Below are 26,898 nucleotides of genomic sequence, written 5' to 3' on the forward strand. Positions count from 1 at the left end.
GCAATCTGCTGTTGATGTGCCCAGTCACTCAGCACCATTATTGCCTCCCTGAACTCTTCAAGGCAGCTTCAGTCCTTTACTACCCTAAATTAGCGTTGCAGCTAATTCTGTTCCATCACTGCTCATGTGCTTTTTCAGATGATTTATGAAGATGCTGAAAAGCACAAGCTTTGGTGCAGCTCCCAAGGAAGGCATCTCTGGTACCTCCCTCCCACTAGAAGACTGACATGCCATCCTACCTTCCGTTGCCTGTCTGCTTAACCATGGAGACCAGCATCTTATAGCATGAGATGGACTAAGGACATTTGATGCAGGACCATGTTCAGAGCTTTTTGGGATCCAGGTATATGATGTATGTACACACTGAGCTGCACCCACAAGCCACCTCTGAGGATCAGCAGAAAGGCAAGACTGCTGCCCGGAGCAGAGTTGTGTCATCCTCTAGCCTCAATGGAAAGAAGTGCTTTGCTTAACGGTACATCACTTAGAAGAGGGGATTCCCACCACTGAGGGGTCCCTCACCCACTGCTGAGAGTCCCTCACCCACCACTGAGGGGAAACCCACGGCTGAGGGGGTCCTTCACCCACTGCTGCAGAGAGGGGATACCCACAGCTGAGGGGGTCCCTCACCCCCCACTGAGGGGAAACCCACCACTGAGGGGGTCCCTCACCCACTGCTGCGGAGAGGGGACACCCACTGAGGTGTCCGAGGAACCGACAGGGCTCCCCCGCCCGCCGTGCAGGGGCCCCAGGCTTGTGCCGGCGGGGGGTGGGGTAGGGGGAGCCCCCGGGATGTCACCGGTTCGAGTCCCGGCTCCGGTGGATCACCTGGCCGGGCCGGGCAGCTCGGCGGCAGACTTTGCCTCCAGCCTCTATAAAAGGTAACGGCGGCGTGCGTGAGTCAGAGCCGCCGCCTCCTCCCCGCCCGCTCTCACGTACGCGGGGCCGGGCGGGCAGGCACGGAGCCGCCGCCGGCCGTCCCGCACCCGCGCACTTGCTGGAGATGAGCCGCACCGCGCTGCGGGTCTGCCTCCTGCTCCTGGCCGCCCTGGGCCGCGCCGGCAGCGAGCACGACCAGGACCAGGAGCACGGCGACGAGGACGTTCCGCACTCCTCGGAGAAAGGTGAGCAGGGGGTCCCCCCGTGCGCGCGGCGCCCCGATGCATGGGGCACTCCGCTGCTGGGTTTGGGGTCCCCTGAGCACGGAGCGCCCTGATGCACGGTGCACCCCGGTGCTGGGCTTGGGGTCCCTGGCGCCTGGGCACCCTGATGCATGGAGCACCCCAATACTGAGTTTGGGGTGCCTGATGCGTACGGTGCCCTGATGCGTGGGGTTCCCCCTCGCTGAGTTTGTGATCCTTGATGTGTAAGGCACCCCAGTGTATGGGGTGCTGGATTTGGGATGCCTAATGCTTTGGGGGGGTCCCAATGCTGGGGAACTCGCCCCTGCCTTGCTTTGGGGGGGCTGCTGTACCTCCTGCTGCGCCCCTGTTAGGGGCTCAGGTATACCTCAGCGTGGGGTACCCCTGTGGGGCTGTGCCCCGCCAGCATTGCCCAGCTGCAGGAGCTGCCCCCCCCTCCAACACGTCACTGCCTTTGTCCCTGCTCCCGCCAACTCTACTGCAGCCCGACCCCTGCCCAGGGGCTGGGGGCTCCCACCTTGTGTGCAGTCTTTTCCTCCCACTAAGTCCTTTTTCCATCAGATTAGGGGGCTCACGGCAGCTAGTATGAAGGCAGCCGGGGCTGTGCAGCAATTAGTGCCTTGCTGGGACTGCACGGAGTGTCCAGTCCCAGACCCTGGCGTGGTGGGATGGTGGCCGGTCCCCTTTGTCCTGCAGCATGGCTTCTCCCCAGCAGGGCCCACTGTGCCTGGCCCTGCATCCACATTGACACCCCCCCCCCCCCCCCGCAGCCCAATGAGGATGGGGTCTGGTCCTGCTTCAGAGTTGGGGAGGGGTGGGGGTTGTCAGGCCCATGGCTGATGACGGGGAATGGGGGAAGTGCCTGAACTCAGGGCTGGGTGGTGGTGTGTGCCGCACCTCCCCCGCTCCCCCCCCCCCAAGAGCTGTGGGGGCTTTGAGATTTCAGGGTCACTATTTTGGGGTAAAAGTTCTGGGTCTTTGGTGTTGGTCCATTTTCTGACTGGAGGCTGTGGCACTGCCAGTGCCTAGCAGGGATGTTGGGGCAGTGCCATGCATTTGCTCGTGTGGGGCTGAGCACTGCGCTGGGTTGTCCCTGTCCCTGGCAATGCTGTTCATCCCAGCTTTGCCCACAGGTTTGTTTCTCAGGCTCCGCATCATAGCATGTCCTTGGTTTTGCGTCTGGTAGGATCTGCCCTGACCTGTGCTAGAACAGCTGCCCTGTGGTACAGACCAGCAATTGTTTGGTGCCAGGAGCCGCTTTTGTTATTGCAATGAATCACATTTCTTACCAGAGCTGCTCTTGCTGGGCTGAGCACTGGACAGAGATGGGGATGTAGATGGTCCTTGCCACAGAGATGAAGTAACCCAGGCCACACGGTGGGAGGGTGTCAGGCATACAGCATACCAGTGTGGTGTGCTGGCAGCAAGCATTTGGGCACTGCGAGGGGTTTGGTGTGAGTGGGTGAGGAGACTGGGATGAAGATGGGAAAAGGAGGTGAGGGGTGGGAGGTGGCAAGGAGGTAGGTAGGGAACGGGCAGTCTGGCCCATGCTGTACTGGTGTTAGAGGCTGAAGATCTGGCTGGAGTCCCATGAGGGAGCATGTCTTGGCTGGCATGCACCAAGGCTTCTGCCAGGCACTTGAAGCTGCGTGTCTCAGCACCGCTGCCGGCTGATGTGCTGGTTACCTTTTCCTCGAGGCTTGCGCATGAGGTAGGGCTGGTGGCCCTCCAGCCCTGGGCACTCAGCACAAGCTGGGGCATTGTCACTGAGGCTTTGCATGGGGTTGCTCTCTGAGGACCCTCTGGCTTGCCCAGAGACCCAATTCCTGTGTTACTTTTTTCCAAGGACAGCCACAACGTTCCCACAACAGCTTGTTTCTTCTCTCCCTCCTATTCAAACCTGTCCTGCTCCCCATGTCCTCTTCTTGTTCATTTCCCAATGCCCTTTTCCTCCAGCTGAGCCCATTTCTCTTGCTTGATACCACCTGTTGCGACGGAGGGAAGACGCAGTCGCTCAATATGAGTGATCAGCAGACTTCCTTTATTGTCTCTTACAGTCACCTTTTATGCCTTCTTATAATTAGCTCATAGATATTACAAAAGTTAAGCTCATTATTGGTTAGTTGCCTAAATACCAAGCCCACCCCTAGTTTCTCTTCTGTAGTTTTCTGTTCCCACCTGCAACATTCTTTTCCCACCAAAATCTTCCTGTTATTGTCTAACAAGAACAGCCAAGGACAGTGTATTTTGCTTTACTTCAGATAAGCTGAGAGCGATGTGCATTTTTGTCCAGCCAGCTGGACTATGTCTATGTGAACTTTTTCAGCTAGCCAGTTATCCACAACCACCAGCTCCAAGCACTGATCTGTCCTCTGGGATTTCCCCATTTTTATCCCTTCTGCTGGGATGGCACTTTCTCTACAGCACTCTGCAACTGTTTCCTCTTTCCCTTAGCACTTGCTTGGGCAGTTCAGTTCACAGAGAGCAGGAATGTGCCCTCGATAAAGCCTGCCTTATGCCTTCCTCTACCCAAACCCTTGCCCCTCTTGGGGGGAGCTGGCCCAGTCTTGGGCCCCACAGCCAGAGCAGTCCTCACCCAGGAGCACAAAGAACAATTCCTGTGGCGACTTGTGTCACCAGTGGCAGATTAAAGGCTGATCCCAAAGGCTTGCAATGGGTCATAGTTTACAAACACAAAGGGGTTTTAATGCAGCTGGGCTTGGGAGGGATCAGTGCCCCTGTGAGCAAAGCATGAGGTGGTTGTCCTGGGCTGAAAGGACATGGGTGCTGCAGAAGGTGTCTGGATGGATCGAGAAACCAGGGCTGTGCTGGAAGAGGTATGGCTGGGATGGCACAGTCTTCCCACAGAGAGGCCCGTCATGAGACTTGGTAGAAAGATGCTTGGGTTGTGCACCCTGCCGCCCAGACTCCACGCCTGTGCTGTGCTTGGCACAGACTGGCCTGGGGAGCAGGCTGTGGGCAGTGTGAGCACAGTGGCACAGCCTGGATACTGTGATGAAGTTATTGCTTTCAAGCAATGTGGTGCTTGGATGTGTTTTGTGGGCTGGGACGTGGCTGCTGTGCCTGGTCCCTGCTTTGGGACCTGTGCTCTGTGCATTTCTGCCTGTGCCGGTAACTCCTGGCTTACTGAGCATCCTGATTTCCCTCTCATCTGGGCTATGAGCTCCACTGGTCCCCACAGCCTGGGACTGGAGCAGACAGGGGCTTCTCCCTTAGGGGCACAGCAAGATGGTCTTGCCCTGGCTTCCAGGCTTGTGAACTGGCCTCATCCCACAGAGCTCTGAGCTGGGTCTGGCCCAGGGCTAGGTCCCAGCAGAGACAGGAGGCTCTGGCAGGATCCCAGTGCTCCCTGTGGCTGAGCCCAGGGCATCGTGTGCCCAACCGATGAGTGACCAGCATGTCCGAGCCCACTGCCCTGCCCACCACATACTAGCCATCCAATTTCTGCTGGAGTTCACAGAATCACATTACTTCCTAGTAGATCAGCAATACATTGTATTCTGCTGTTTGGCCCTATTCTACCCTAAAATTCTCCAGTAAAATACCCATCATTTCAGTTAAATGCACTAAGTTTATATTCACCTGTACCTCCTGATTGCCCTTTGGAACCTACAATATATTGCAACAGTGCTAGATATTCTGAAACATTTTTTGTAAAGATTTCAAGGCAAGCAGGCAGCACCGATGGCCACATTGCTGCCAGGCAGCATCCACATCCACGCTGTAAACAGCACATGTGTTTCAGTGTTGTCAGGTGCCCTGCAGCAGCTTCAGGCTGTGTACTCCCTAAAATGTGAAAAGCTGAGGATGGAGGGGGCAGACACACAGGGCAGATGCTTTGGTCTCCCTCATTGCCTGGTTCTGCTGAGGGGTGCCTCTTGCTCTGTGCAAATGATCCTGAGTCCCTCAGATCCGTGGTCCATCCCTGTGTCCCTGTGGTGAGGTCTCCTGGGAGCAGCTTGCTGTATCGGTATCTTTCCTATGAGGGATTAGCAGCAGCCCACGGTTGTGCTGGCTCCTCACCCTGCCAAGAGCTGCCCCTACCCTTCCTCCCAGGCTGCAGGACATGCCGAGGAGCACGCTGGTAATGGCAGCATCTGCCTGAACTCGGCAGGAAAGTGTTGTTGGATGGTGTTGTATGTCAAGGAGGGAAGGGAGCTGGCGCTTGCGGCAGCGCCAGAATCCCAAAATGGGAGGGCCGAGGAGGGAGCAACAGGGGAAGAAGGCACGAAGGGGGGAGTGAGTCAAAGAGGGAAACTCGGCTGGATCGCAGGCTGCTGGGGGAAGGGGGGCGGCGGCCAGCGCTCGGCTGGACCCGGGGGGCTCTGGTGGCTTGAGCACAGAGACTTTCTTGCCTGCAAGGGCAGGCAGCTCCTGTTGGTTCCCTGCAACATTTTCCTGCTGGGACCCCTGAAACGAGTCCTCTTCTTGCACGTTTTCTCCCAGTGGGCTTATCGAAGCAGCAAGGCTGTTTTCTCCCCATTTTTGGAAGCGCTTTGCAGTCTTTGATGAGGCCGTGGGTGCTCAGAGATATAGGTCAGGGCGTGCAAAGAGCTGTGGCACCCACTGCCGAGGTGCGGCCACCTCTGTTGTGGGGAGCGGCAGGAGTTCAGCAGAGGGGAGACCTGGCACCGCGCTGCTTTCCGAAGGAGAAGACGTGCTCCGGCGGGGAGTGTGGGTGGCAGCCTGAAATTATGCAAATCAACATTTGGGCAAGGCAGCGGGTTAATGGTCGTGGCAGAGGGCTGCGGGATTGCGAATGCCCCCCTGTGGAAGGGAGCGGAGTATCGCAGAGCTCCTGCGAGGCACGCCGAGACGGGGCCGGTGCCGGGAGCCAGACCCAGTGCCGGGGCTGGGCTCGCCGCGATGCTCCCTTACTGAGCCTGGTGCGTTGACAAGGGCGACCAACCCTGGACAGCTGGGCTCGTGAGGTGCCTTGCCCGAGTGGGTGGCCCGGCTGTGCCGTAGCTGCACCCAGATCCACGGGATGGGGAAACACACTCGGGTGGGTTCAGTGCTCGGGGGTCCTCATGGCTTTGCTGCCAAGAGACCCCGGGGAAGCCTGTTCTGTTGGGATGGATAGGACTGATTGCTGGGTGCAGCTGCAGCCCTCGGGGTGTTCAGAGGCGCTGAGCTGAGCTGTCCGGGAGGCTCTGAGGAGGGTCCGGAGCCCCCTTGGCTGTGGGAACGGATGGGCGTGGGGGGACGTGGGAGCCTGGGGTGGGTGGCACAGCGCTGACAAAGCAGGGCAGGTGCCAGCACAGTGCTGTTGCTCAATCTACAACATGATGTTTGAGTTGCTCTCTGTCGAGGCAGAGTCCCTGGAGGTGAGCAGAAAGCAGGGTGCTGGGGTGGGGTGGGGGCATGCCAGTTGAGGCATGCGCAGCAAGCCAAGGCACTGCCTGCCAACCCCGGGCTGCTGTGCTTTACCTGTGCCAGGACCGTCCCAGTGCAAGTGCCCCTTGGGGGATGCTCCCCGTGTTGATAAGCTCCCCCCTGCTGCAGGAGGGGAATCCCACCCAGGAGGCAGCAAATGTGGCTTCTGTGTGCAAGCCTTGACCGCCTTATGCAGATAGTGCCAGGCGGGGCAGGAGAAGGGGGACAGGGTAGGGGGAAGATACGGGATATTTCCAGAAGAGGGTTAGTGTGCTCTGGATTTTGGTGCATAATCAGTGTCGGGAGAGCAGGTAACCTTTGTGTGGGCAGGATGAATCTCAGCTTTCTGCAGCACAGCTGGTTGCATCCCAGGGCAGTGCCATGCAAGCAGGCATGGAGAGGGCACTACAGCCTGTCTCAGGGCACATGTGTTTCTGCCTGATGCAGGCAGCCATAGCTTGCCCAGGCCTCTGCTTGCTGCCCCTTCTTCATGTGCCTTTGGGAGTACCCCATGCCTGGGCAAGTAACTTCAGAGCATCGCTTCAGAGCATCAGCAGTGTTGCAGAGATGAATCACTGGCAATACTGAAGGGAGCCCCAAGGGTTGTCGCCATCTCTTCAGCTCCCAGAGCCCCTAAGCATATTCCAGCCCTTCCCAGCCCTGTTTTGCCATGGCAGTCTGCTCTCCAGGACAGCAGCTGCACCAAAGGCCCCCAGCAGCGCTCATGCCTGGATCCTCACTGAGTGGAGGGCAGGATCCCGCTGGGCTTGGGGCCTTGAACAGGACATCTGGGCCTGGGAAAGTGTGCCTTTTCCTTTCTCACCCCTGAGCTGGAATCTGCTCCTATTAATAGCAAATGGCTGTCAATAGCTGTTGTCAGCGGCAGGGATGGGGACTGGAGCAGCGCCTGCTGAGCCCCTCCTGCGTCCTGGGCAGGCTGGCTGGCAGTTGTTTGGCTCTGCCAAGGGACAGAGGTGGTATTGGGGTGGACTGCACATGCTAAATGCTATTCCATGTCCTTGCACCTTGGGGAGGTAATGGAAGCAGCTGTAGATGCTGCCCCTTGCTGGTGGGTGCATGCACCCCATCACCCCACACCTGTTCCAAGTTGGCATCCTCTGCTCTGTGGGGTTAGATGTGCCAACAGCTTGTCTGTAATGACGAGCATGTGGGTAAGGGCAAGCTAGAGGAAGAGTCCATGAATTGCCGTTGTGCCAGTCCTGGCAAGGTCATATCCTTATGGGCCATGTCCCTCTGCTTGGGGCAAATCCAAGCCCCACATCCCTTTGCCTGGAGCTGGTTGCATGCAGAAGGGCTGGTGGCAGCCAAGGTGTTTGGTCGGAGGCATCTGAAGAGAGGCTCTGGGACACCTCTAAGGCCAGCTCCAGTGACATGCCAGGAGCCCAGGCTTTGCTGGCAGCTCTAGAGGACAGTGATGGTGCAAGGGCCAGTATGCAGGATGCTCATACCTTCAGGACCTGCCCCAGGAGGGCTTTGCTCCTTCTGCCTCTGCACACTGGGGATACCCCTAGCTGTGAGAGGCTCAGGACACACCAGGGCACATCCTACCCTGCCATGGCCACTGTGTGCCCCATGGGTGACACAGGACGTGCAGGGGTCCTGGCACAGGCTTCTCCATTCTCCCTCCTGCTTTTCCTAAGGAAAGGCTTTGCACAGGGCAGCACCCTTACACAGCCCTGCATGGGTGGTCGGGTGAGCTGGGGCAGGGGTCTGCCAGGACGGGAGCTGGGTGTTTGGGCTGTCATACTTGCCTGTGGCAGTCTGCCACCATGGTAGCGGCACTTGCTAATGGGGAAGACAAGATTTTTGGTGCTCGTTTGCCTCCTCTGCTGTGAGTCCCAGGACTGCTTTCCCCAATGGGAGGAGGGTGCATGCACAGTGCAATGCAGCTTGCTGCCCAAACTGCTCCTGGTGTGGGAGCTGCTCTTCCCCACATCCCCTCCAGCACTTCAGGATGGTAGGAGGGCCACCAGGACAGGTGCTTCTCTGGCTGCTCTTGCTTACAGAGCCTGAACAGGTAAGCTGCAGGCCTTCCTCGTTATGTGGTTTGTCTTGGGACAGTGGGAAGTCTTGGAGGCTCCAGAGTAGCTGCAAGACCACTGGTACACTGCTCAGTGACAGAAGCCAGTATCTCCGATTTTTCCATTATAAGGATGATAAAGTGTCAAGCCCTGGGGTTTTTGCTTTGGCTAGCAACTGCAGGAGACCTGGTTTTGCTCAGAGGAGGCGGTGCCCTCTGGGAGCATCCCCCTCACTTTGTGGAAGCACAAAGGCAGGGAGGAGGATTGAAGGCAGTGGGAGCCCAGAGACCTGCTGCCAAGGCTGGGAGCGCTGCCTTGCAGAGGTGTGTTTGCTGCCAACCTTTCCCTTCCATTCATGTGTTTTTTTCTCTCTCTCTCTTCCCCCTGCTCCTTCTCAAGGTCCTGGCCACAGTCACTGGAGCTATGAAGGTAAATACCCTGCAGTTACTCCTGCTTTTTTCCTACCACCCAGCAGAGCCTGGGCCTGAGCCAGCTGCGGTTAATGATTACAGGGCTCCTGTGCGCACTCCACAGCTCACACTTCCCTCCTGCCTGACCCTAATGCTTCAGCAGTGCCCAAACCTGGGCACGGATGGCCTGAAGAGCCAGGGGTTGCTCTGATTTGAGTAGAAAGCAGTGCCCTGCTGAGGGTGTCCCCAGCCCCCTGGGTGTGGGGGATTGCCCCCTGGGGCAGGGCTCCTCCCTGAGCAGGAGTCCCCTGAACCTGTGCCAAGCAGAGAAGCAGGCTGGGCTTTCCAGGCTGGACTTGCAGCCCGTGCTGGGACTTCGACCTGCCCAGGGATTACCTTATGTCCTCACCTCTGTCCTCTGTCACCCTCCCTCCCCATCCTGCCTGGCCCTGCCCTCCCATCATGGTTTGGGGGGCTTCTCCACAGCACCTGTGATAGGCATCACTGCAGTGCTAGCACAAACGCAGCCCTTCCTGCTGTGGTGCTGGGCCTGGCCCCAGCACCATCACTGCTCAGGACCAGGGGCTGCCTTGGACCTGCTAATTCCCAGTTCCATCTTTATGGGGGTCCTGCAAGGGGCTGGGCTGGGGATGAGCATGGGTTTGCACTGACCCAAGATGTACTAGAAGCAGCCCACAGCAGTAGAAGGGGAGGTTTCTAGGGTGTTATCTCAGCTATGGATCTGGGGAAAGGTGGCGGTTTAAGCAGCCACCCCAGCCATGTGAGCTGTCCCTTTGCAGGGCTGTACTGATGCAATTGGCAGCCAGGAACCCTCCAGACCTGTGGCTGTGGGCTCATGATCCCAGCAGCACCGTGGTCCCTCACCCAAGTACCAAGGCAGGCAGAGTGGTAGGTCAATACCTGCCAGAGGCCAGGCTGTGCAAGTTTATGAAGAGCTGCAGAGCAGCAGCTCCTCAGCTTGCCAACTCCACTTGTAAATGATCTTCTTGCACTCTTCCCAAACACCCCAAAAATAGACCTCCCTGGCAGCTCACCACACTCTAAGACCTTTCCTGATACAGCTGCATGCAGTCACATGGTGACACAGAGCTGCTCCCAAGCTAACTTGATGGAAACTAAACTTACATGTGTGGCTTATTGCCTGTCCAGTGCATGTCCCTTTCCCTACCACCTACCAGACTCCCTTCTGGTGGGCTACTTACCCAGGAGGCCTCACTGGCACTCCCTCCCTTCCTCCTCATACCAGACCCGGAGCACTGGGGTGTGGGCTACCCAGACTGTGCAGGCACCATGCAGTCACCCATCAACATTGACACGGCCAAGACCATCTTCAGCCCTCAGCTGCGGCCAATCCAGCTCTCTGGCTACAGCCTGCCCGCCAGCGAGAAGCTCAAGCTGAGGAACAACGGGCACACAGGTGAGTGCAAAGGCAGAGGTGGTGGCTGGAGCACAAGCAGAGCCTGCCCAGCTTCTCCTGGCAGGACCAAGCTTCTCTGACAGCTTTTCCCTGGGCTCTGGGAAGGGGATTCTCTTGCAGGCTGCCACCACGTTGCCTTCAATGCCAAAATGGAAGCATCAGGCTGCTGAGTCTTTACAGGTCCATGCACTTTCCTGGCTGGAGGGCAGAAACAAGGAGATGGAGAATTCACCACTCACTGCCTTTGGGGCTGGCTCCAGTAATTTGTTAAAACCCGTGTTTCCTTTGAAAATGTGTCTCTGATATTTCTGATGTGGGTTTGCAGCCACTGGTTCCTCCTCTGCATTTCACTTTCAAAGGACTAGTCAGTCTCTGGTGTGACTTAACCTTTAAGGTACCTACCTCTCAGTCTTTTAGGACACAATTTTGGCCAGCTTCTTTAAGTCTGTGCTTTAGGATGCTATCTCAAGATCTTAAGAAATTTTTAGAGGTCTTTTGTTTCTCTTCTCCAATTTTAGAACGTATTTTGGAAAGTCTGGACGCAACATATTCATGTTATTTTAGTTTCGGTCTCACCATGCCAGCTATGGAGGAAAAACACAACTCCTTCCTGCTCATCACCCCACAGCTGGGGATGGTGGGTCCTGGCTGCTACCAGCTTTTTCTGGCAGCAGGCTGAGTTTTTAGTGCATGCTGGTGTCTGCCAGTACCCAACCTAAGAAAAAGAGGCAGAGAAAGGGACTTAAAAACCCACTGATGGTGTGATAAGGCACCTCCTTGCCCTGGTAGCTAGCAAGATGGAGCTGACCTGTGTATACAGCAAACTCAACAGGTCAGACTCGCTGTGCATGGTCAGATCAGCCGCACAGTGCATGCACAGAGCTTTATATTATGGCCTCTTGCCCTAGCATGCCTGCAGAGTTAAACTAGTTGAGCTCAGTAGCTGCTATTTTAGACACCCTGGCATCTGGTGTTGCTTGGTGTTTAGAAAAGCAGTCAGTGCTTTTTCATTTGGGTAGGAGGGGGGAAGCAGTTTCTCACATGCTTGTTAGATGCCTTTTTTTTATTCTGCCAACTACTGGTCTGCTTGATGAAAAGCCATAAATAAATAAAAAGTTGCAAGTCCAGTAAGATATTTGTACAGGTACTCCTTTTTGTAATATGAAGTGTATGCTGTGTAAGCTTTTTCAGGAGCCTGAAAGTGACTCAGGTAGCTGACAGAAGGAATGCAGTGATTTAGATATACAAAAGAAGTGTAAAAGCAGATAAATTCCCAGGGAGCAGTCTCCCACTTCCCTTGTTTGAGTTTTGTATCTCTGAACCCAGTGGCAGGGAACACAGGAGAGGACAAATGACTCATCACAGCCCTGTTATGTGGTTAATCCTGAATCTGTGCCCTAGCTTGGTGATGTGACTATGGGACACTTCACCTATAAAGAAGGAGGAAGAAAAAGAGTCAATATGAAAAATGAGGAAAAGGTGCTCAGAAAGATAGGACAACCTTTCTCAGGGTCCAGGGATGCTCATGATATTTTTGCCACATGTCCAGGTAACTCAGCTTTTAGATTTGTCATACTGCTGCATGAGTCCAAGCTAGCTGGCTAAACCATGTTAAACAAGTACGTATTTACCATACCCAAAGAGGCAAAATTTTAGCTGTAAATGCTATCAAAAGATTTAACGCTTCTGTGCCACCAGCTCCAGTGCTCTCAGACACTCACAGGCTGCTTTATTTGAAGGGTCCCAGCTCACCAAGCGCTGTAGCTCTCTCTGTCCAACTGCCTGGCTCTTGTAGGTGTCCTCCACTCTGCCAGTATCTTTCTCCATGAATTTTATCTATGATCACTTTATATTATTGTCACTGAATAAATTGTTGGATAACATTTGGCTTGGAGCTGGCCCCCAGAAGTCTCTGCAGAGGAGCTCTTCACTTTCCGGCATTTTCTTAGTAGCTATTTCTGAAGTTGATGTAGTTACTGGAGTGTCCTACAACCTGAAGTCGAAAGTTGTACCATGCTGCATTGGCACAGCTCTGAGTATTGACTTGTCCCTAGCCTCTTGAAAGACGGAAAGCAAGTTTGTTCATTTTGACCAATGTCCAGAAGCCCAGGGTGACTCTTTCCCTTGAGATGTCTCCTCTGCATACCTGTGGGATGGACTGAGCTTTATGTTTTACCGGGTGACCTTTTCCTTCTGCCACTGCAGTTCTCCTTGAGCTGCCTGAGACACTGGCCATCACTGGTGGCTATGCCCAGCAGTACCGAGCCGTGCAACTGCACCTGCACTGGGGCTCCCCATCAGGACCTGGCTCAGAGCACACCGTCAACGGGCACCGCTTTGCTGCGGAGGTAAGGAGTCCTCATGGCAGTGGATGCATCTTCTCCTGGTACTGTGCAGGGAAGGTGTTGGAGTGCTGTCTTGCTCATAGCCCATGGCCCTGTTGCCACTGGATTAATGCTGTAACCCCTGGCCCAGCTCCCTGCTCTCCGGGCAGCTTTGCAGCTTTGGTGCTGAGGCAGACACACTGCAGCCTGTGGTGCAGAGGCAAGGGGGACGACAACCCCCCATGACACTGTGCCTGCAGGTGGGCTCAGGCTGGCTGCGTGGGGCTTGGGCTGGCTGCGTGCAGGTGGCGCAACCTGTGCCCGTGCTGCAGCCCGATCCTGGGCTGATGGAGCAGGAGCTGTGGCAGACCCTGGGCTGGGGCAGCCAGCTCCCCAGGAGGCAGTGAGCAGCCTGCTTCAGGAGCTGCAGGGACTGTTTACCCTGTACACACTGTCCTCTTGCTCTGCCAGCTCCCATCTGGTTTTACCCCTCCTTCTCTAGCTGCAGTCCTCCAGCTGAGCCTGGCTCTGCAGTATGACCCCCTGGTATCTGGGGCAGGGTGCTGGTTTGCTGTCCCTGACCAGGGAAGTTGCTGTGGGCAGACCTTCACACTTGCTGCTTAGCAGCAGCACATTTTCTCAGTCCCACCAGCACATTTCCCTCCTCAGAGGGGTGGTCATTATGGGTGCGCGTCTCTCCTGGCCCTTGCTCTGGCAGGCTGGAGCCCTGTGGGGGTGAGCACCTCTCGGTGGTGCCCATCCTGCATCAAGATTGCATGTTTCCCTTCCAGATCCATGTGGTCCACTACAACACCAAGTATGACAGCGTTACGGAGGCAATGGTCTACCCAGATGGCCTGGCCGTACTGGGAGCCTTCCTGGAGGCGAGTCACATAGATGAGGCCTGGGCAAGAAGGGGTGGGAGCAGGGGGAGAGTGGGACTGGTGTGGGCAGTCAGGCACAGCTGTGGGGACTAGCAAAGGTGCAAATGCTCCTGGGGAGGGAGAGGGCAGTCCAGAGGGCAGAGCAGCTCTGAGGGGAGGAAAGGGTCACCTGGATACGGTGCTTGTCGCAGGGAGCAATACCTCCTTGCTGGCACTGCCATCACTGGCTGGTCTCTGTTCGGCCCCTGCCCTTGTCATTACTCTGGTGTCTCTGTGTTGCAGGTTGGGCCAAGGGAGAACCCATACTATCAGGAAATACTTCAGCATCTGCACAAAATCCAAACAGAAGGTAAGGCCCTGTCCCACCTAGTACTTGTCTTGGGGGCTGCAGCCCAGCAGAGAAACCCACCGCGCAGCAGAGAGAGGCTGCAGCAGGCGTTTGCTGTATGTCTGTGAGAAGGGGAGCACTGCGCAGCTTGTACAGAAGCACCTCTCCAAGGTGTCGTCTGCTTGCATGTGCTTTCCCCTGCCTCCAGGGCAAACCCACCACTCTTTCTCCAGTGGCCTGGTGGCAACAGTGTGGACCCTGGCACATGTAGTGCTAGGTTGGCCATGATTTCTATGTTGGTCCTGCCTGTTGTTCTCCAAGGGGTTGCCCTGGTCTCGCTCCAATGGTTTCTTCTCCCAGGCAAGGAAGTCTTGGTGCCCGGATTCAATATTGCAGGTCTGCTGCCTGCCAACATGAAATTCTACTTCCACTACAATGGCTCCCTGACCACCCCTCCCTGCTACCAGACAGTGAAGTGGACAGTCTTCAACCAGACCATGCAGCTCTCTCATAGCCAGGTCTGTCAGTGCGATGAGCTCCATGCTGGGTCTTGCCCAGCCTCTCCCTGCAAACACGCACTGTCCATGCCAGTCCCCTGGGGCTTGCCTGCCTCCTGAAGGTGGGATGCACCCTGCTCCGCTTACACTGTTCTCCTTCCAGATGTCAACGCTGGTGATGAACCTGAGAAATGATGATGGCAAACCTCTGCAGAACAATTACCGGCTGGTGCAGGACCTGCACAGGCGACAGGTGCTGGCGAGTTTCCAGACCACCCTCCTTTCACCAAAGCAGACGCCTTCTGGTAAGGAGCCATGTGAGCATGCTCAGGCTGCACCCAGCCACAGGGATGCAGAGACGGGATGAGGGGCAGGAGTCAGGGCTTTGTGTCTCTTACAAAAATGCAGCATTTGCATGGGTTAGCCTGACCTGGCAGGGGACTTACGCCAGCACTGGTCTTGGGGCCCTGCTGTCCCCCATTTTTGTGCTTGTCACCCTGCCTGGGGAAGACTTTTTAGGAACTATTTTATCCTTGGTCTTGTGGAAATAACAGTAGTGGGACGAGGGGATGCATGGTCAAGGGCAAACAGCCAGGTCCTAACATCCTAGCTAGCCTCTTCATCCCCAAACGTAATAGCTGAATTCAGTAGGAGGTGCAGAGATACGGGCTTGCAGCAAGCACCCCACCACCAAACCCCACCTACGGGCAGGGCAGGAGACCCCTCCTGACTGCTGTGTGCCAGCAGGGCCAGGCAGCCATCCTGGCTGGGCACATGGACCCCTGCCTGCCTGAGGCACTGCTGTCTGCCCATCCTCAACACATCCTTGAGGACCTTTCTTGGATTGGTGGTTTCCAGCTATAAGTAGAAATTCCTGTCAATCCTCCGGTGTGACTATCGCTCTGCATCACTGAATTCTTGCCCATTGCTGCTCTCAGAGGTCACTGGGGGGTTTCTGTCCAACATCCTGTTCCTCTTCTGTTTTGATGGCATTTCCTACACCTTGTGTCAAGGTGACTAATAGAAACAGCACACAGGCTTGGTCCCAAGCCTTTGGGCAATGCCTCGCCTCAGTAACCACACACCGTGGTGCAAGGCACTTCCCTTCACCATCCCACCTTCAGCCAGCTTGCTAACGGCTGCAGGATTTTAATCACTGTGGTCTTCAGCCTGGCTAGCTGTTTCCCATGTGGCACCGCATCAAATGCTTCACTGAAGTCGGCAGAGATAAAATCTACCGCATTTTCTTTGTCTAGAATATCACTTATCAAAGAAGGATATCGGGTTAGGCTGGCATGCTCTATCTTTGGTAAACCTGTTAGGTACTTTATCATATTTTCCATTTACCTCCAAGCCTTTCTTTTACTACTTTCATGCAGAAGCTGTTCCAAAGCCTCCAGCCACCAATGCGGGGGTGAGGGGGGGAGTTGCCCAGCTCACCTTGGGTTTTTTTCCTTTCCTTATTTGCTGTTTCTATCCAACAACCCCCACTTTCACAAAGCCACAAAGCCCTTGTTCCTGGAGTGCCAGGACACTGTTCCAGTACTCCCGGATGAGGTTACTGGTCCCCCGCCTTACGTGCACAGGGTTGTCAGGCTTTTCTCCCCACCTCAGTGCTGATAACTGCCTGCTTTAGCCCTGCAGCCACTGAGCACCAAGATGGAGTGCCATGGGGTCATGCCTCGCTTTGCTTGCAGCCGCACCTCCTGCGCCCACACTTGTTGATCTTTCCCCAGTCACCCCTAGTTCAGGAGAACCGCTCCTGCCCCTGGCTGCTGGGTGAAGATGGGAGCAGCCTCCCTGCAGCAGTCGCGCAGCTGGATATGGCCCGCGATAGTGCCACCCTGCACGCGATACCTGAGCTGTGTACAGACGATAATGCAACTCTTTAAAAGCCATGCTGTCATGCTGAGCAAATATTTGCCTGGCACCGCTCCCACCCAGCACGTAGGGCCACCAAGCCATCTCATGTGGGGTGCCCTGCCAGCAGCAGCCAGCTGCCTCGCCGCAGGGAGCTAGCTGCTCACCATCTTGCTGCAGGCAACTGTCCCCATGGTCACTGCCCACTGGGCTCACCCCATGCCCCTCTCTGGGGTCTCCTGCGGGGTTTGGTGCAGTTGTGGCGTGCTGCAGTGCTCAGCACCCTGCCTGCCTGCTCCTCAGGGGGTGGCAGGAGCCATGGAGTTTCTGGCTGGGCTCAGCAAGGTTTGTGCATGGGCTGTGGTTCAGGGATCCTTCTGTTTTCCCACTTCCATCAATGATTCTGGTGGGGTGTCAGGGCTAGGCTTCCTGCAGCACGATGCTGTGAGCTGCTGGAGATCCAGCAGACAGCTCTCCCTTGCCTGATCATGGGTGATGGGGAGTCTTGCAAGCAGCCCTGCTTTGGCAGTGCAGCTTGAAGCCCCGCAGCCTTGACACTTGCCTCCCCAAACACCTCGGGCAGCCTCTTGACTGAACTGTCTCTTCCAGGTAGCGACGCCTCAGAAGCAGCAGGTAGGTGAAGGGCTGGTCTGAAGGAGGGGAAGGTGTCTGGGAGGTGTACCTACCTGGGAAAGGGGGGTCCCGGCAGCCATGGTGGGTTTGCAGGGCTGCCCTAGCATCTGTGCAGCCAGCTCTCATCCTCTTGTCTTTGTCGTCTTTGCAGAAGGACACTCTGGCTCTTCATTTCATGCAGGTAAGTGTGTTCAGCTGAGGCTGCTGCCTTTGTGCCCCTTCTGCTTTTGGGCTACCAGCCTTTTCCAGTTTTGCCCCAACTCCCTTGGCCACTAGCTGCAGGGACCATCCCCAGTGTAATGTGCCTGTGCTCGGATTACAGGGGATGTGCTGGCTGTGCTCTTTGGGGTGCTCTTTGCTGTCACGGCACTGGCATTCCTGCTGTACATCTACAAGCACCGCAGCCAGAACACACGGTGAGTGACAGGGAGCTGCAGGAGGTGGGAGCCCGGGGGTAGCATGGGTCTGGGGCATGAGAAGGAGGGGTTAAGGGTGGTCTCCCGTGCCTGCTCTAACACTCCCCACCTTGCTCCCCCACCAGGCTGGATTCGCCCACCAAATCCAAGGTCATCTACACAGCAGCCTCCACTGAGAACACCGCGTGAGCCTCGCACCCCTGTGGTGGTCCCAACCCCACCAGTTCAGCCTGCCACCCCACATCCCCTCACTCTTGCCTGGGTCGAGGGAGGGCCAGCACTCCAGCATCACCTCAGCTGCATCGGCTGCCCACAAGGACTGTCTGGCTGGGGCAGCACCTTGCCCCAGCAGATATTTTTGTTATAAAAAAAGGTAAAAAACATACCAAAAAAAAAAAAAGTAAAAGCCTCCCATGATCCTAGCCCTGTCCACTGTCCTTGTGCGCAGCTGTGGGGCAGAAAAGGACACCAGTGGAGCTGGACCCACAGCAGAGAGGGGTGTGCAGGGACCCCTTCCTGAGCAGCAGAGACAGCATCAGCCTCAGTGCCCCGGGCAGAGCTCCAGAGAAAGCAACACAGGGCTCCTTGCACAGCCTGGCCCTGCCCTCCATCGCTCTGGGACTTCTTCCTCCTCTTATTTGTGCAAAGTATTGGAAAAACATAGCCATGGCTTGGTAGGGCTGGAGAAAGGCAGAGCTGAAGGTGACAGAACCACCACTTCCTCACTGGACAACCCCCACCCAGCACAGCTCCAGCTCTACCACAGCTGGAGTGATCCCAGACCCATGGCTGTCTCCCACCTTTCCTGGTGGCTCCAGTGCAGCTGGAGCCAAGCCTCAGGGAGCTCTACAGCCATGCCAAAATCAAGAGAAACAGGCCAGGTCCAGGGGAGGGGAGGAACCTGCAGGTACCCAGCGCTTATCAGCCTCTGTCCCAAAGCAGTAAAACTAAAACCCACCCCTGCTAAGATGGACAGAGCAGGAGCAAGACCTCCAGGCAACTGGGGTTGACCTCCAGGCAACCACCACTGCTGCAGGGTGCTTGCACCCTGCCCACAACGGCAGCACTGCTAGCCACACACAACCCTTGTCTGTGGTATCTTTTTATTGGTATAAAAGCCCACTGTGGACAGAACTGCCTTCTCAGCCCTGAGCCTGATGGCAGTTTCTCCTTCCCAGCCCTGTAGCACAGCATCAGGGCTTATGCTTGCCTGAAAATGCCTCTCCAGGAGCAGGAGAGGGCACTGACCCACTGGAATGGCCCCTTGAACCCCCTCCCCAAGCTGCATGGGCAGCAGCTGCAGGGTTGCATCTCCTCCTCAGCCCTCCACCACCCTCCACAACCACTGGGCTCTTATGGTACTGGCTTTTCCCCATCCTCCTCCCACCCTGGGTGTTGTCTATCCCCTTTCACCCAGCAACATCCTCCCTGCACCAGGATGCTGGCTTACTGCTGCTACTGCAGTCCAGTGCCAGGACCATGACTCCCAGGGCAGTGAGGCTGGGCAGAGGTGGAGAAAGTAGCACCACAGCAATTATCCCCAGCCCAGAGCATAGCAGCACTTTACAAAGCTGTTTCCTCCATCCTGCAGTGAGGAGGTGATGTGGGGCAGCACCCCTTCCTGCCTCGCATCCCCCCTCCCCGCCTCCCCCCAGCACAGGGGATGGCACATCTGCAGAGGGGGGAGAAGCAATGGGTTTCTTTGGGCTCAGGCCTCTCCAGCAGTCCAAGGTAGCATCCCTCCCAGGCAGGCTAACCGGGGCTCTGCTTGTGGCGGGCCAGCAAAGCTGGGTCCCCCAAAACAGCTGTTCTCTGGGGGCTCCCTAAGGTGCATCAGAGCAAGCCAGCCCCAGCCACACCGGTCAGCTGGCTGCCACAGCCAGACCCCAGCACCTGCCTCGCTGGGACTGGCCAGGGTCCCTCAGTCCAGGAGAAAAGATATTGCAGAGAAGGTGACGGCTGCTATTGCTGCCAGAATGGAGGGGAGGGCAGGGGTGGCTGGGGACAGGAATGTCCTGTGGGGCCTCAGGATCCCGGCTGGGGACTGGCTCCACTCTGTAGACCTGCAGGAACCAAGAGGAGAAGGGGTCAGTGTTCAACAGACTCTTTACCCCATCTGCTTCCCCAAGGAGAGGCAACAACACGACCATGGCCCCGAGCCCCAGCTTCTCCTTCAGTCTGCCAGCCAAAGGGACAACACCCTTGTTCCTGCCCCGGGGACACCCTCTCCCCATCCCAGCACTGGTCCTGGTACCCAGAGGGGCCAATAGCATCCCCCATCCACTTTATGCAGCTGGACTTACAAAGCAGGAAGCGCTGCAGGTTCTGGGCAGATCCCCCCGAAAGTAGGTAAGCCCAGGCAGCAGCAGTGGCCATCAGCAGGTAGGAGGGCACCAGGCTTCCCACGTACAGGGGGTTGCAAAATGTCTGCGGAGAGAGGTAGGAGAGGGGTGAACAGGGACAGGATGGGTGGCAGCATCACTGCCTCAGCAAGTGAAGTGGGACAGCGGACACCAGCTCCAGAATTTGGTTTGTGAAGGGCCAGATGCAAGTCCCCCAAACCCAACTGCTTCACTAGTGTGACAGGCTGTTGCCCCTGCCCTGGCACAGCGACCAGCACATACCGCAGCCACCCCTGAAAACCGGTCTTGGCACAGAGCTCTGCTCCCAGCTACTCACCGACCCCGAAACAGCAAGGTGCATGGCAATGACCGCTGTGATCTCCCACCAGCGCTGATGCTCACAGCCGTGGAAGAAGAGGATCCCCCAGAAGGTGTGAAGGAAAATCAGCACCATGGTCATAAAAGCTGCAAGGAGTGGCAGAGAGGTGTCACCAGGGAACCACCCGCCCTGACGCAGCCTGCAGGCTTGGGGAGGGATGGAGAGGAGCCAGGAAAGGGGAGTAGGGGCACTTCTGGGATGGACTGGGAGGTGCTGTGGCAGATACCAAGTGTGAGAGGGATGGGGGAGAGGAGGAAGGAGGGCCACAGGTGACAGAAAGAAGGGTTTGGCAAGCAGAGATGTAAGAGGGGACAGTAAGGGGTTCAGATGGGTAGAGGATGCAGCGTGGAGGGGACAGGATGGAAGGGAGAATCCAGACCCCCCCATGTTGCTGCCTCTGCGGCGAGGCAGAGACATGAGCGAAGGGTGCTGGTCACTCACCTGAGGTCAGGAAGTAAAGCTGTGAATCCCCATGGATGCCCACTGTGCCGGGCCCTAACGCGTCTGCCAGCAGATTGATCATGGAGAAGGCGCCACTCATGAGCCCGAAGCCCACGCCAGCCACTGCCAGGACAGGACAGGGACACCATCAGGCCTTGAGCCTCCCAGGGCCACCCCAGGCACCTCCCAGACAGTTTCAGTGTGAGAAACCTCCTGTTCCCCCCAGCACCATGTGCAGCCGTGCCAGGGCTCACCCCTGGCTCTGTGGTCTGGGTGCCCCGCTCTGTGCAGCACTCACCATATGCCATTTGCTGGATGGAAATGGGGGAGCAGCCGTCCTCACTGAGGGCCATCAATCCCTCGATGGCCTTCCTGTGGGGTGAGAGCATGCTGGAGCCCGGTACAGCCACCAGGATGGAGCAGATGGGACTGGGGTCTCAATCTGCACTATCCCACGCTCCTGGTAACCTCCCCACCCCCAAACTGCAACACCTACCACGGAAAGCACTCACATGATCACTTTAAACCACCAGACAAATGACGCATGTGAAATCCATGTGAAGCCACACAGAAAGATTTTCCAGAGAGGAATGTGAGTTCCAACCTGCAGGGCTGGGGCGAGCGGGCACTGGGTGCAAAGCAAGCAGCGTCCCCACATGGGAAGCAGCACCAGTGCAGGCGTGGGAGGCACATACCAGGAAGGTGCACCTGATCTCCACATTTATACCCTTAGAAGGCGTGGGGAAAAAATGGAGAGGGTGCAGGGCTCAAAGAGCTAGAAACATTCTTTGGGGAGAGAAACTGGGAGAGTGGGCTTCATAATTTTTATCAGGTAGAGGTGCGGTGGGTGAGGAGAACACCAGACAGCTTCTCAGCCCAGGGAGAACAGCAGTGCTTGCAACCAGAGATCCGCAGGGCAAAGGAAAGGCAGTGCTTGCGTTAGAGGCTGCTCCACTGAGCTCTGCTACCCTCTGCCTGCCCGGCTCCGGCAGCGCCCTGCCACAGGGAGCGGTACAAGCCCCTGTGTCCGGCCCCCTGGCCTTCCCCCAGTCCCTCACCAGTGTCCAGCCAGAAAGGCGGGGGGCTATGAGGGCTGCTGACCCCGGCGTCACGTCCCCTTGTGCAGCCCCAAGCCCTGGGCCGGCAGCACGAGAGGGGCTGGGGGCTCCTGAGATCCTGCGAGACTTTGCCCCAGGCTGGCCAGGGCAGAGAGCACAGGGATGGGGGCAATGTGCTGCCCCACAGATCCCCAAAACCACCTTCAGGCTGTCCCTGCCACACAAAACCGTCCCTAAGAAAGGAACAAGAGTTGTCACGAGATGAGGGCAGATCCCTAACCCTTCTCTGTCTCCCACGCAGCAAAGTGGGCATTTCCCAGTGACTGGTGTCCCCCTAAGCCTCAGAAGCACTGCTGGTGCTAGCCACCATGTCCTGTGGCAGCCCAAACCCACAGCCTACCTGTCCCAAATTCAGGGAGACGTTACCAGCCACATCAGCCTAGGGTCCTCCAGGCCCTAGGGCTGCTCTGCTCCACCACCTGAAACCCACTCGAGGTCAACATACCGCCACTGGTGCCACCCATGTGCTGTCAGCGAGGGCTGAGGTGGCTTGGTGCCATGCTTGGCACCCCCCCAGCCCAGGAGCTCCCAGCTGAAACCTGGCACCTGCCAGTGGCTGGGAGGATGGGAGGACCACTGGGCAGCGCTGGAGCAGGGTGGGAGATGCTCTTACCTGAGAAGCTTGTAGTAGAGGAAGCGGAAGGCCTCCTGCAGCAGCACGGAGAACATCACCCCAAATATCAGAAGCCCCTTCTGCAACAGCTCATCCCGGGGGTCACTGGCTTTAACTGCGATAAACCAGATGAGGGAGGACAGCAGCAGTGACACCAGCCAGAAGAAAGCCCTGCAAGAAAGCGAGCACACCTGCTGGCACCAGTGCTGTGTCAGGACAAGGGCCAGCACTGGTGCCACACCAGTGCCCACTGCCACTATGCCTGCACCCCTCTGTGGCGGTACCGGCACCATGACGGCAGCTGTGTTCCAGCCTCACTCACCCTTCTACCAGTGTCACTGCCATTCTGGTACCAGTGCAGTGCAGGTGGTGTCTGTACTGGTACTGCTGCTGTGCCTACTTTCCTTGTTTGCTGGTAACCAGAACTGGCACCAGCGCCCCCTTTGTGCTCACACCAGTATCAGCTCCAGGCTCACATCCAAGCCCATACCAGTTCCAGTACCAGATTCCACAGCAATACTGGTACAGTGCTCTGGCTGCACGCATGCACCAGCACCACAACCAAACCTGCACTGGTACTGGTACCACCGCTCCACCAATACCATGTCATTACTGATACCAGTGCCCTCCCCATTATGCCCACACCATGTGGTGACCACAATGGTACCAGTACAAGTACCAATAGTGGTGCCCCTGTCACGCCCACAACTGTACCAGCACAAGTACTGGTGCTCCTGCTGTGCCTGCAATGGTAGCAGCACAAGTACGGATACTGGTGCCCCATCACACTCACAAGGGTATGAGCACCAGTACTGGTGCTCCTCTCATGACCACAACCACCAGCATGAGGACTGGTGTCCCTAACATGTCCATGATACCAGTAAGAGAAACAATATTGGTGCCCCTGTCATGCAACCAACAGCACCAGCATGAGTACTGCTACTGGTGCCCTTGCTGTGCCCACAACAGCAGCGGTACTGGTCACCCTGTTGTGCCTCTGCCAGTACCAGTGACATCCCTGTCACACCCATATTGGTACCAGCGCCCCTGTGATGCCCATACTGGTACCAGCACCCCACCGCACCCATACTGGTACCAGAACAAGCACTGGTACCAGCACCCCAAAACACCCATACTGGAACCAGTACCAGCACTGGTAACAGCACCCCAAAATACTCATACTGGTACCGGTACCAGGACCAGCACTGGTAACAGCTCCCCCATGATGCCCATACTGGTACTAATGCCCCATCATACCCATACTAGTAACAGAACCAGCACTGGTAGCAGCACCCCAAAACACCCACACTGGAACCAGTGCCCCAAAACACCCATACTGGAACCAGTGCCAGTACCCCAAAATACTCATACTGGTACCAGTACCAGCACCGGCACTGGTACCAGCAGACCAAAACACCCATACTGGAACCAGTACCAGCACTGGTAACAGCACCCCAAAAGACTCACACTGGTACCGGTACCAGGTCCAGCATTGGTACTAGCACCCCATTGCACCCATACTGGTACCAGCACCCCATTGCACCCATACTGGTACCAGCACCAGCACTGGTAGCAGTGCCCTATTGCACCCACACTGATACCAGCACTGGCACTGGTACCAGTGCCCCACAACCCGCATACTGATACCAGCACCCCAAAACATACACAATGCTACCAGCACTGGCTCTGGTACCAGCACCCCATCATACCCATACTGGTACCAGAACCAGCACTGGTGCTAGCACCTCAAAACACCCACACTGGTACTAGCACCCCAGAACACCCATACTGGAACCAGCCTCCATCGCACCCATACCGGTACCAGAACCAGCGCTGGTACCAGCATCCCATCACACCCATACCGATACCAGCGCCGGCTCTGGTACCAGCACCCCATCACACCCATACCGGTACCAGCGCCGGCGCTGGTACCAGCACCCCATCACACCCATACCGGTACCAGCGCCGGCGCTGGTACCAGCACCCCATCACACCCATACCGGTACCAGCGCCGGCGCTGGTACCAGCACCCATCACACCCATACCGGTACCAGCGCCGGCGCTGGTACCAGCACCCCATCACACCCATACCGGTACCAGCGCCGGCGCTGGTACCAGCACCCCATCACACCCATACCGGTACCAGCGCCGGCGCTGGTACCAGCACCCCATCACACCCATACCGGTACCAGCGCCGGCGCTGGTACCAGCACCCCATCACACCCATACCGGTACCAGCGCCGGCGCTGGTACCAGCACCCCATCACACCCATACCGGTACCAGCGCCGGCGCTGGTACCAGCACCCCATCACACCCATACCGGTACCAGCGCCGGCGCTGGTACCAGCACCCCATCACACCCATACCGGTACCAGTACCGGCGCTGGTACCAGCACCCCATCACACCCATACCGGTACCAGTATCAGCGCTGGCACCGGCACCCCATCACACCCATACTGGTACCAGCACCGGCGCTGGTACCAGTGCCCCCATCACGCCCACACCGGTATGCACGGCGGCACCGGGTGCCCCTCCGGTGACGGTGACGGTGACGGTGCCGGACTGACCCGGCGATGAGGATGATGATGCGGAGCGGGTCGTGGGCGATGGTGAAGAGGAAGAGGCCGAGCGCCGGCCCGAAGGCGATGAAGGTGCACCCGAAGAACACGGCGAGCGTCATGGCGGCGGGACCCGGGACGCAGGACCGGGCTCAGACCCGAGGTCGGACCGGACCGGAACGGCCCCGCGGCCCCTTCCCCCTCCCCCGCCCTTCCGGGGCCACCTGATGTCACGCGCCGGCTGCGCGCGCCGCCTCCGCCGGAAGTGGCGCGCGGGGCTGGGGCGGGGCCGAGCGGGGGCGGGGCGGGGCCGCGGGCTATGATGGCGGGGCACGGCCGGCCGCGGGCCTGTGACGGGGTGGGCCTGGGCCTGCGGCGGGGGGCACAGGCGGGTGAGCGGGTACAGCCTGACACCAGCGCTCGGTCTTGCGGCGGGGGGGTACGGCCTGCCCCAGGGGAGCAGCCTGCAGGAGGGGGACACCGCCCGGTCGTGGAGTGACACGGCCTGTACCCAAGGGGCCTTGGCCTTGCCACCAGTGCCTTGGCAGGGGGCCCCCAGTGAGGTGACCCCTATGCTGCCCCCCAGCACCTGGGCTGCCAGGTGAGCTGCCTGTCCCCAAAGATCCCTAGCAGCCTGTCATCCTGTTACCAAAATCTCGGAATGAAAAACTTATCGACACCAATGTGATGTAGATAAGCAGACACTTCTTTATTAACGGCCGGGTGTGTGAGCGAGTCCTCTCACGATCAACGCACGCCAGGTCTCAAAATCAAACACCATATATAGAACTTATTCATACATATTCATTAAGTATTCATGCATAACCATGATATTTCCCGTAAATCATTAACATATTCTCCTCCTATATCCGATTCTGCGCAGTAGAGCTTAGAAACGTCTAGAAATGGGTCTGGGGTACGATTTGGGTAGGTGGTATATGAGTCGGTGGTCGCGATCTCCCCCTGCCGGAATTACCTTTTACTAAAGTTCACGATTTCTTGGCAGGTAACCACAAGCTGTTCCAGTCGACTCTCCCCGGTTTCCATTAATCTCATATTCTGACATTTCAATACACCTCTGCATACAGAAGACTGGTCAAATACAAAGAAACCTTTCAAACCCTAAAGTTATTACCTAAGTTTTAACAATGGTTCCAGCCCCTTCTTCTAGCCTTGGTACAGGATGTACAGAAGATCTCATAGCAGCTTTTACTGTGCAACTATAAGTTTCATTAAAAATATTTCTTATCCTTCTATTTTTCAATGTTATAAAATGATTTTATAAAATCAATTAATCAGTCAAATAAAGTCGATCAATCTTAACTTATTAACAAATTGATAACATCTCCCCCCTTTGAAAGTGTTGAAAATCATTATTTCAATACTTTCACATTATTCATATACCTTTTGTTTCAACATATTTTGGTGATGGATCAAGTCTTGATAAAATAGTTGGTACTTCTCTCATAATCATACGATTGACTGCAATTCTATTGGTAAATTGTTTTTTCAAACATGCATATACTAGCATGCTCATCAAAAAGACAATTAGTAACAGAAACAGAGTTTTAATTATAGATTGTATCCAAGAGCTCAAATTCCATCCCAGTTTGTTAAAAATTTTCCCAAGCCAATCTTCTGACATATCCTTTTGAATTGTTTCAGTTTCTTTTTCAATTTTTACTAATAAGTCTAGATCATGTTCCACATCCTGAGTGACATTTGGAATGTGGATACAACAGTGGTCCAATTTATCCTTGAGATATCCATATACTCCATGTTCTTTAAGTAGGAGCATATCTAGTGCCATTCTATTTTGTAGAATTGGAAGTCGCCTGAAATTATATATTCAATTCCTTAAACCCCTTTTTGTTAATGTTTGCTAATTTTTCCACTTGACCAGTTAACTGATAGAGCCATGCTCTGTTTCTATATGAAGCTATAGGATTTAAAAGTGATTCAAGTGCCCAACCAGTTTTCACTCCTGTAAATGGTTCGTTCCAAATATCATCATTTATCTCAGATCTCTTTATTCGTTTCAATTCTAAATTCTCTAAGGATCCTTTAAATGGTG

General features: G+C 56.2%; 2 protein-coding genes across 4 annotated transcripts; one reads left to right on the forward strand and one right to left on the reverse strand.

Moving 5' to 3' along the window:
* The first annotated feature begins 905 nt into the window (after positions 1 to 905).
* On the forward strand, positions 906 to 17,784 carry CA9 (carbonic anhydrase 9). Of its 3 annotated transcripts, none has more exons than XM_037374276.1 (12): positions 906 to 1,124; positions 8,981 to 9,010; positions 10,259 to 10,429; positions 12,635 to 12,777; positions 13,545 to 13,637; positions 13,920 to 13,986; positions 14,326 to 14,483; positions 14,626 to 14,767; positions 16,932 to 16,955; positions 17,107 to 17,136; positions 17,278 to 17,371; positions 17,497 to 17,784. In XM_037374276.1, the coding sequence occupies exons 1-12, from the start codon at positions 1,004 to 1,006 to the stop codon at positions 17,558 to 17,560; spliced, it is 1,137 nt and encodes a 378-aa protein (XP_037230173.1). In that variant the 5' UTR covers positions 906 to 1,003; the 3' UTR covers positions 17,561 to 17,784. The 3 variants fall into 3 exon arrangements, with proteins under 3 accessions (XP_037230173.1, XP_037230172.1, XP_037230175.1); XM_037374275.1 differs by lacking the exon at positions 906 to 1,124 and adding an exon at positions 5,908 to 6,049; XM_037374278.1 differs by lacking the exons at positions 906 to 1,124; positions 16,932 to 16,955 and adding an exon at positions 5,908 to 6,049.
* Positions 17,785 to 18,457: 673 nt separating this feature from the next.
* Positions 18,458 to 25,055, reverse strand: LOC119141725 (gamma-secretase subunit Aph-1b-like). The gene is made up of 7 exons (XM_037374292.1): positions 24,834 to 25,055; positions 22,265 to 22,435; positions 20,832 to 20,905; positions 20,534 to 20,656; positions 20,051 to 20,178; positions 19,675 to 19,798; positions 18,458 to 19,434 (listed from the first exon to the last, which is right to left on the reverse strand). Exons 1-7 carry the CDS (start codon positions 24,944 to 24,946, stop codon positions 19,397 to 19,399), a joined length of 771 nt encoding a protein of 256 aa, XP_037230189.1. The 5' UTR covers positions 24,947 to 25,055; the 3' UTR covers positions 18,458 to 19,396.
* Positions 25,056 to 26,898: the final 1,843 nt, after the last annotated feature.

This window comes from Falco rusticolus, chromosome Z, assembly GCF_015220075.1.
Source record: "Falco rusticolus isolate bFalRus1 chromosome Z, bFalRus1.pri, whole genome shotgun sequence".
Taxonomy (NCBI): domain Eukaryota; kingdom Metazoa; phylum Chordata; class Aves; order Falconiformes; family Falconidae; genus Falco; species Falco rusticolus.

Coding starts and splice junctions, on each gene's coding strand:
- CA9 (XM_037374275.1), top strand. CDS start 5,923: ATGCCCCCCTGTGGAAGGGAGCGGAGTATCGCAGAGCTCCTGCGAGGC. Junction 12,778..13,544: donor GGCACCGCTTTGCTGCGGAG/GTAAGGAGTCCT, acceptor TTTCCCTTCCAG/ATCCATGTGGTCCACTACAA. Junction 17,372..17,496: donor CACCGCAGCCAGAACACACG/GTGAGTGACAGG, acceptor CTCCCCCACCAG/GCTGGATTCGCCCACCAAAT.
- LOC119141725 (XM_037374292.1), bottom strand. CDS start 24,946: ATGACGCTCGCCGTGTTCTTCGGGTGCACCTTCATCGCCTTCGGGCCG. Junction 20,657..20,831: donor CATCCAGCAAATGGCATATG/GTGAGTGCTGCA, acceptor CTGTCCTGGCAG/TGGCTGGCGTGGGCTTCGGG. Junction 19,435..19,674: donor CCTGCAGCGCTTCCTGCTTT/GTAAGTCCAGCT, acceptor TGGTTCCTGCAG/GTCTACAGAGTGGAGCCAGT.